Genomic DNA, 10,195 nt, shown 5'->3' with positions numbered 1-10,195 from the left:
CTCTTGGGCTACTCTTTTACCAACGAATAGTGGGATTGACCATCACATTATAACGCTGAAAGGGCGAGCATGTTTGGTGGAACGGGAATTCGAACCCGCGAACCGCAGATTGCGAGTCGAGCACCCTAACCACCTGGCCATGCCGGGGCCCGCAAGAGAGAGAGAGAGAGAAAAAAAAGATTTTGCGATCATTCTGTTACTCTTTTCAATAAACAATTCAGAAAGAAAATCAGAATTAATAGACGACATCCAGTAAATCATGTTTTCAACAATTTATTTACAAGGTGAAACCATACAAATTACTGTCACTACCAATCACACAACACGTTTATAACAATAAATCACTTACATACTATATATATATTTGTGTGTCTGTGTGATTTAAAACATGGTCAAAAAAATTGGCGGCCCTCAAATAAGATAGAAAAATAAGGCTACATCACAAGTTAAAAACTATAAAATTGAAGTGGTTGGTTGTATCCTTATAGGAGCAGTATCATAAGAAGTAGGACATCAACGTGGTTTACTTCTATTGCTTGAAATAACAAATCATAGAATGGAAGTTCATACGTTTTTTTTTTTATAAATTTTAGAGTTGTTTTAACTATCAAGTTTTGATTATAGACTCTATAAAGAAATGTGTAATTCACAATATCGATAAACTCGACTTTTACGTGAGTTTAACATAATTAACTGTAATTGAATAAACAAACGAAAAATACATTTATTAAAGACTTTGCACAATGTTATACCGATACATTTTTTTTTCAAATTGACTCTCTCGTTAACCCTAACATGAGGCTTAGCTAACGTGCAACTTGGTCTGAAATGTTTTGCTTTTTGTCCCCCTAGTGGATCAGCGGTAAGTTTACAACGCTAGAATCAGGGGTTCGATTTTCCATGGTGAATAGAGTGCAGACAGCCTATTGCGCAGTTTTGCAGTTTAACGAAAGAAGTAAAAAATTTACTTGTTGATATGCAGTTTATACTAATATGCGTAAACGATGTATTTATGATTTTTTTTTAAATTAAAGCTAAAGCTAATTCTCTAATTAGCAATAAGTATATACAGATATACAATCATAACAACATTTATAATCGAAACTTCCCCTTAAGCAAAAAAAAAGAAAAAGATTCTACGATTTTGTACTAAAATTGACTGAAAGAAAGGTTAAAAAAAGGTTTACGGTATAATTCCATAGATCTGAAATGTGTTGTCTAACATTCGTTACAGCGATTATCCTACTTTTATTTCCCCCTTTCAGAATACCCTAGTATACTTAAGCGATCTACTAACCTCTCCCCACACACACACTATACACTTTAAACGAGCGTTTTTTTTTTTGTTCTAATGATGAAGAGAGGCTTAAGACAGCTGATGTGTTTCTAGTTATAGTGACTTGTCAAATGTTTAAGGTTAGCATTTTTCGATTGCCTTAAGCATTTTGAAGAAACAATGGTAATATTCATTACCTGTTCAAGTGTTCGCTTACCTAAAAGGTTTGGCTGGCTAGTGTTGCTACTGATTAGAGGATTTCTTGCCAGACTACACACTCACTTTTAATCCCGAAATTCATAATATCCAAAACAGCGAGGATCTTATTATTCACAGTTTATCTTCTTAACATCATATATTTTCCCCTGAAAGATAAGCCCAAAATAATAGGAACAATAATTTTTTTTCTCTAGTGACATGACATTTATAACGCTCTTAAACGAGCGGTTTCCAAACTAGGGTTCACGAGATGGTCTTAGAGGAAGGTGCATAAGTAGAAATTCTATTTTATCCTAGATATATATATCGATTGTGGGTCCAATTACATTCCACAGAATAGTCAAACAAACACAACTAAAAATAACGTACGTTTATCTTTAATTGTACTTTTTTTTTACTATATTGTATTAATTACGTACTGGGTCTGTTGTACCCAAGTTGTCAGAAGAGTTCCAGGTTTAAAAACGTCTTCTCTCACACCGGACAAGAAAATATTTTCAATGATAATTTTATTTATCGAAATAAATATGACTACACAGCCTTGTTTATACTTGAGATGTTTTTTATCTTTAAAGAATGAACTACAGTGGAAGAAGAGACCTCGGATTGGTTATTAGATGGAAGCCTCAGTCAGAGTGCCTAAGGCCTTAAAAGGTTTCAAAATAAAAAAATAAGCTTGGGAACCTCTGCTTTAAACGACGCAAACGATGAAGACCTATACATTTTACGTCTCCGAAACTGGAGGTTGTTTAGGCTTTTATGTCTCCAGGGGTTTTGATTTTACGTAGTAATTCCTGAAATCCTATATAGCGAGATGGATCATTTGATCCCTGAACACCTCTGGTTTATTTAAACCAAAACACCTATCAATATCAAACAGCCTTAATCGACGTCTGTATCGACCACAAATGTATTTATTCTAAAGAAAAACTTTGTTAGCTTACTAACTTCTTTCTCGTCCACCAGTGGCTAAGCGATAAGCCTCGAGGACCTATAAGGCTATAAAAAAATCAGGCTTCGAAACTCGCAGTGGGCAGATCATTGGTAGCCTATCATGTAGGATTCTGCTTAACCACAAACAAAAGTTTATTGACAATATAATTATCAACAAACTCTTCGACTCCATGACTTCTACATTTACAACCCCTATAATGTAAAATTTAAAAAGATCCATCCTTTTTCTCTTCCCCCAAGAAATCAGCTAAGCCTATATATTTTAACATAATATAAACTAATTATGTCAACAAAATGTTTCTTGGTTTGATCTCTGAATCTGCAATTACTTGTTACTGCAGCCAAGTAAAAAAAACAGTCAACTTCTTCATAGATCGGTTAAGAAAGTTCTGGCAAACTAATCAAATGTTAAACTAGAATAAATCCACTTACTATATATTAGTAATTTCATATTATTAAATTAAGATTGTTGTAACTAATTAGACATTTAAAGTATTGTGACATGCGATTTAAGTACTTTAAAATGAAGTTTCGAATCAATTTGATTATTTGTTCAAAAGTTTATAGCTAACCTTTCTTAGAAAGTATAATAAAACTTAACAACTTTACATCACCTCAATTGTAAATTTTCCAGTAAGTCTTATCACTAATCCCGCCGACTTAAATCTACTTAATTCCATGTTGTTCTTATTTTTTTAATCTTAAAACAAATTCTTTGAAATGCTGTTTATTTATTAGGAGTCGCTCGGATATCCGAGATGTCAGTCACATTCGAAAGTGCACAAACAAGTTGACTTTGTATTTAACATACCCCATGTTTTATGTTTGTTTCTTTAAAAGAAATATGTTCAATATAAATATTTCAATATATTTTAAAATTCAGTAAATAGCATTGCAATATTTTTATTGTTCCGGGTCTATATAAAAAAAAGGCAGTATCTTACTTGTTTCTTACGTCACAATAACATTCAGTAAAGCCGACATAGCGTCCCCAACACTTTCTTTCCTATTCAGACACTTACAATATTGTGTATTTAAACACGGGTTGGAGGAAGGCTTACGATTGACTCTTATTTCATTCTGTACAAGACATACATTGAACATGTAACTGTAGTGGTTTGACTAGCTTAGAGGCTACAGTCATATTAATATTGGCACAGAAGTTATGCTTTTAAATGCTGAGGTGGTATTTGAAATACTTTATTTGGTTATTACAAAAAAAAAGTTTTTTGAGATAGACCATCATATATTGTGTTACATGAATTATTCAATTCTTTTCCTGGGCTCGAGAAAACATATTGTGTACTTTGGCAAGACTACTACCCATGACACTTGTCGCGTTGGATGCTGATGACATCACAGAAGGCCACGCAGTGCGTGCAGGTGCAGCCTCCGATTCGCCAGCGCCACTGATGCTCACGACATTACCCATGTTAATAGACGAACGTCTAGGCATGCGCGATCTTGTATAAGGTGAGGGCTTGATGGTATTTGTATAAGGACATACTTCAATGACGGGATCGTTGGTCCACAGCTTCTGTAAAATTAATTAATTATTTTTAATGAGCAAATATCATTTAGTGAAATAATTAAAGTTTTTTCTAGATTACCACAGATCATAATACAGTTCAAATTATGTTCATAAACAAAATATATAATATATAAAGCTTTTGAGACTTATCATATACAACCAGAAAATTACAAATCCCCAATTGTACTAAATGAAATCATAGTTTAAGAATGAAAATTAGAAATTTTGTTGCCTAAAACTGTTGACTGATCATCGTGAAGGTTCGGGTGGTGTGGATAAACATAAATTCCACGAGCCGCTGTATCTATTTGCAGGTTAACAGTTGCCTAAAACTGTTGACTGATATCGTGAGGGTTCGGGTGGTGTGGATAAACATAAATTCCACGAGCCGCTGTACCTATTTGCAGATTAACAGTGACACCAGTACCATTAGCACTAACACAACAAATTCTAATTTACTGATCAACCAACGATCTCATTTCTCAGGGTGTGAATGAGGAAGTACCAAAACGTACTGACCAGATAATTACCGTCCGGTAAAAATCACGTTCTGGCCAGAGTAACTTCTTCCTATTTTAATGTACGCTAGAGCAACTAAACACAATTCAGAAATCTGTGGCTGTTTGTTCACACCTACATATTCCTGTTAATCGACTTATTTTTACTTAATGATAAAACAAAACACGAACGTGATAACAGGAAGCATTTATTGAACGTTCCGGAATCTTCAAACTTCCATCATCAGTAATCTAGAGGTAGAAAACAAACAAACAATATTTGTAATTACAACAGAGTATATGATATACAGTGCCTTGCAGAAGTATTCACCCCCTTCTGTACAATTTCCGCATTTTGTTGCCGTCTGAGCTTGCAATCAGGAAACTTTCAAAAGGGACTTTATATTTAGAATCTACACAATCTACTCCAAACTGCGAAAACACGCTGATATTATGTAAGTAAGTTAGATCTTCAAAGAAAATTCGACTATTCTCAATTGAATAAGTATTCAACCGCTTTGCTACGGCAACTCTAAGCTGGCTTGTATGGGCGAGTTGTAAGAAAGAGAAGCCATTACTGAAAAAAGGATGATCTTTAATCTCGTATGGAGTTTGCGACAAGGCATGTAAACGATACTGAAGATATGTGGCAGAAAGTTTTGTGGTCAGACGAAACAAAAACTAAGTTTTTTGGTCTAAATTCAAAGTGTTACGTCTGGCGCAATCCCTCCCAACACAGCACATCACCCAGTCAACATCATCCAAACTGTCAAGCATGGTGGTTGCAGCATCATGTTATGGGGGATGCTTCTCATTAGCAGCGACTGGGAAGCTTGTCGGGATTAAGGGGGAGATGGAATGATGAAAAATACAGGAAAATCCTAGAGGAAAACCTGCTTGAATTTAAAGCTGGGTCGAAAAGTTACATTTCACCAGGACAATGACCCGAAAAACAAGACCAAAGCCACACTGGAGTGGTTTTAAAAGAATAAAGTGGATGTCCTGCAGTGACCCAGTCAAAGTCCTTACTTGAATCCAATGGTACATTTATGGCGAAAATGGAAGATTGCAGTCCATCAACGAGCCCCAACGAACTTGTCAGAATTACACCACCTCATTGTGTAAAGCTAGTAGAGACGTATCCAAAAAAACTCACAGCAGTAGTTGATGTCAAAGGTGCCTCCACCAAGTACTGACTTAGGGGACTGAATACTTATACAATCAGCAAATTTCAATTTCATATATTTTCTTTGCAGGTTTTGCTGACATTCAACCTTCTTCACACATAACAGTGTTAAGTTTGATCATTAGAGTTTTGAATAAAAACAAGTTCATTAAATAATTGTTTACATTATTTGTATTTCTCCAAAATGTGACGTTATTGGTAGGAGGTGAATATTTTTGTAAGGCACTGTAAGTAAGAAGTAACCAATTCTTTTTTTGTAGTTAATCACAAAGCTACACAATGGGCTATCTGTGCCATGCCCACCACGGGTATCGAAACCCGGTTACTAGCGTTGTAAGCCCGCAGACGTACAGCTGTCCCACTGGGGCGTGACCTACATTTTTACAGGCACTCATTGTCCTTTTTACTCGTTAGAATCTTTCTACAGAAAGATTTGAAATATTTTTTGTGTATATATTTCGAACTGTCTCAAATTTTGGATTTTTGCACTGATAACAATGGGTTTCATGCTCCTGATCTCATAACAATGAGTTTTCATGCTCCTGATCTGATAACAATGGGTTTTCATGCTCTCGATTATGTATATTCAACGTCATCCCTCCAGGTCGGACATTCTTTTCCTTGTCTACTGCCACATAAAATTTTTTCCAGTGTCTGGAACCAATATAAGCAATATAAAACACGAGAGCTCCCTTATCACGAAACAGTTGAAAAAAAATTATGTAACTCTTACTGTTCTCAAATTGACCTGAAAGTTATTATGACCCAATTTCAGATTAAACTTTTTTTTTCCGCTACAAAGATCGTTTGCTGACTGCCCATTGTTCACATTTCGTCTACTTATACACGTGCGGAGACTGTAAGGCCTCCTATATTGGTGAAATGAAACGTCACCTTAAAGTACGAACATGTGAACACATGGGCATATCTATAAAAACTGGATGAAAGGTTACAAAACCCTCCCAACTCCGCTACCTATCAACTCAATACAGAAACAGGACATCCGATTTTTCTCTCAAACTTTAAACTTTTCTCAATAACCAAACATAATACTGAACTTCTTATAAAAGAAACATAAAAACTATTCTCCCGTCCCTAAATAACACACAGTCTTCACTGGATTACTGATGATGTAATATTGAAGATTCTGAAACTTTAATAAGTGCTTCCTGTTACTACGTTCGAGTTTTGCTTTATCACTACATATTCCTTTATTCACTTCGATACGGCACATAATTCATAATTTAATTTACGCTGGGGCAATTAAATACGCTTCAGAAGGCTGTATCTGTTTGTTCACACCTACGTATTCCTATAGCCAGTTCGATACGGTGCTTAAACTGAAGAATGAAAACGATATGTCTAGAATTTTCTTACCTTATATGATATAATATGTATCTATATATATATACATGTACAGCTATCTAAAAATAACATGCATCATGAACAGAAACACCCCACCCCCACCCCCAGATGCACGCACACTAAAGAAATTCTGGCGACATTCATGAGCTGTGAGGAAAATTATTATAACTTTAAATAAAATATTTCCTTTTTTTTGTTTTTTTTCTAAGATACTCTGTCTATTTCCACTTTGCTTATTATTCGTACATAAGCAACTTTTTTTTATCACATCCTTTTGTTTAACTTATGTAGTCAGTCTTACTTCCATTCCTTCTTTGGTCCACTTGAGAACGGCTTCGTCGTCACCATAGCAACCAGCACAACTTATTATCGCAGGTCCTTCTTCACATCTGAATAATTTAGACAATTTACTTTCTTTAATCATGACAGTGTAAAACCAAAGACTTCGAAAAAAAAATATCAAAGTAACGCCGAATTGCTTTATGTTTAAACCTTATTTTCACGTGTCACGTTATTAGAATTAGGCCTAAAAAAAATCAAGATAAAAGTCAATTTATAATAAAGTTCGTGTCTAAAACACTTGAAGATTGAAAAGTTGAGAAAAAATTAACAACAACTTTGAATAAAGATTACGAATTACAATAACTAAAATCTTTACAGATATACTTCCAAACATAATATATTGTAACTGTTCAATTAACAGACTCTTCCAGCTCCAGAAACGTACAATAAAAGGTTTCACCAGAAAAAAAATAAAAAAAATATATATATATGTTCCTTTCTTTGATCAATAGTTTTGTTTGTTTATTTTTAAGCCGTTGTTGTTTGTTATTAAGCCCAAAGCTACGCAAAGGGCTATTTGTTCTCTGCCCATCACGGGTATCGAAACCCAGTTTTTACGAGTATAAGTCCGCAGACATACCAATGTGCCACTGAGGGGCGATTTTTAAACCCAAAGCTACACAAGAAGCCATCCGAGTTGTGCTCTCTCTGAGTATCGAATCCCGATTTTGAGCGTTATAAGCCTTCAAACTTAACGCTGAGCCACGGAGAGGGGTGTATAATAAGTTCTTTCAACGTTTTAATCTTGTGATATTTTCAACCTAAAAGACAGTATATGTGACCCCTAAGGTTCACGTATAGTCATCCATAAATTTGAACGACTGACCAGAGGCCCCCCTCCCTCCCAGTGACAAAGCGGTGTGTCTTCGGACTCATACCGCTATAAACTGGGTTTCGATACTTGTGGTGGGCATAGCACAGATAGCCCATTGTGTAGCTTTGTGCTTGACTACAAACAAAATTACCAGAGGAGGGCCAGCCTCTCATCAGTACCAGCAACCAGCTTTGAAATGAATAACGAGGTTAACTGTTACGTCTATAATGCACACACACTGCTGAAAGTGCGGAACATACTTATCAAAATCGTAGCACGAACCTCGGACCTTCTGATCCACAGCCAGGCACACTAACTTGTTAATAGGTATATTCTGAGCACAAAAATTATAACTCTAGATTCAACTCAATAAAGAATAATAATAATTCAATCGGTTTACAGCGTATAGCGTCAAAATATGACAGATCTATAAGAAACCACTATTAGATAAAACACCAAGTGACAGTACAAGACTTTATAAAACATTAGTGTGCTAAACACTGAAAAGTATTTCCACTGAGAAACCAACAAGTCTTCCCTTTCCCGTGGAGTTTTCGGGTTACTTTCTCATCTTCTTAATGTACTTATTAGATGTTTTGTTGGAGACAATTTCTACTTTATTTTTAATTGTCATGTTGTTTACGTATATTTCCGTCTATCGTTATGTTCAGCTATATACCAGTGGCACAGCGGTATGTCTGCGGAATTACAACGCTAGAAACCGGGTTTCGATACCCGTGGTGGGCAGAGTACGGATAGCCTATTGTGTAGCTTTGTGCTTAACTTCAAACAAACAAACAAGCCTCCTGGTGTATATATTATAATATTACTTAGGCTTTGCTTGTCCTGAATATGCACGCGCACATTTCATTTCAACGAATGTAAACAAAAGGCGGATGTAAATATACTTTTTGGTTTGTTATGAATTTCGCGAACGAATAGTGGGATTGACCATCACATTATAACACACCCACGGCTGAAAGGGCAAGCATGTTTGGTGGGACGGGGATTCGAACCCGCGACCCACAGATTGCGAGTTCGAGCGCCATAACCACCTGGCCAGGCCGGGTCCCCACATCATTCATCTCCCATAGTACTTTTCATACAAATATGGAAAGTATTCTTAAAAGGAAATATTGTTGTTGTTTATGGATGAAGGAATTCCGACGAGGACACTTACTTCGTCACTTGCAAACATCGTATTGTTGGCAAATTATTTATAAAATAAGGAGGATGGAATTCCGACGAGGACACTTACTTCGTCACTTGCAAACATCGTATTGTTGGCAAATTATTTATAGAATAAGGAGGATGGAATTCCGACGAGGACACTTACTTCGTCACTTGCAAACATCGTATTGTTGGCAAATTATTTATAGAATAAAGATGGTGGAATTCCGACGAGGACACTTACTTCGTCACTTGCAAACATCGTATTGTTGGCAAATTATTTATAGAATAAAGATGGTGGAATTGAGATGAGGACACTTACTTCGTCAGTTGCAAACATCGTATTGTTGGTAAATTATTTATAGAATAAGGAGGATGGAATTTTGATGAGGACACTTACTCCGTCACTTGCAAACATCGTAATATTGGCAAATTATTTATAGAATAAGGAGGTTGGAATTTTGATGAGGACACTTACTTCGTCACTTGCAAACATCGTATTGTTGGTAAATTATTTATAGAATAAGGAGGATGGAATTTTGATGAGGACACTTACTTCGTCACTTGCAAACATCGTATTGTTGGTAAATTATTTATAGAATAAGGAGGATGGAATTGAGATGAGGACACTTACTTCGTCACTTGCAAACATCGTATTGTTGGTAAATTATTTATAGAATAAGGAGGATGGAATTTTGATGAGGACACTTACTTCGTCACTTGCAAACATCGTATTGTTGGTAAATTATTTATAGAATAAGGAGGATGGAATTTTGATGAGGACACTTACTTCGTCACTTGCAAACATCGTATTGTTGGTAAATTATTTATAGAATAAGGA

At 35.6% G+C, this 10,195-nt stretch overlaps 1 protein-coding gene across 2 annotated transcripts in view; it reads right to left on the bottom strand.

The window, feature by feature from the left end:
- Window positions 1-274: 274 nt before the first annotated feature.
- The window catches only part of LOC111089502, a 32,231-nt gene continuing 22,310 nt past the window's right edge, over window positions 275-10,195 (bottom strand). The window contains exons 8-10 of one of the 2 annotated variants that reach the window (XM_022402129.1): window positions 10,145-10,169; window positions 7,330-7,417; window positions 275-3,986 (exon numbers count right to left, since the gene is read on the bottom strand). In XM_022402129.1, the coding sequence (XP_022257837.1) occupies window positions 3,717-3,986; window positions 7,330-7,417; window positions 10,145-10,169 (383 nt within the window). In that variant the 3' untranslated portion in view covers window positions 275-3,716. Of the gene's footprint in view, window positions 3,987-6,487; window positions 6,504-7,329; window positions 7,418-10,144; window positions 10,170-10,195 lie in introns of those variants that run through there. The other variant, XM_022402130.1, reaches the window with a different exon arrangement.

Source organism: Limulus polyphemus, unplaced genomic scaffold (assembly GCF_000517525.1).
Source record: "Limulus polyphemus unplaced genomic scaffold, Limulus_polyphemus-2.1.2 Scaffold6456, whole genome shotgun sequence".
NCBI lineage: Eukaryota > Metazoa > Arthropoda > Merostomata > Xiphosura > Limulidae > Limulus > Limulus polyphemus.
The sequence above is the reverse complement of the archived record's forward strand: the minus strand, read 5'-3'. Positions and strand labels throughout refer to the sequence as shown.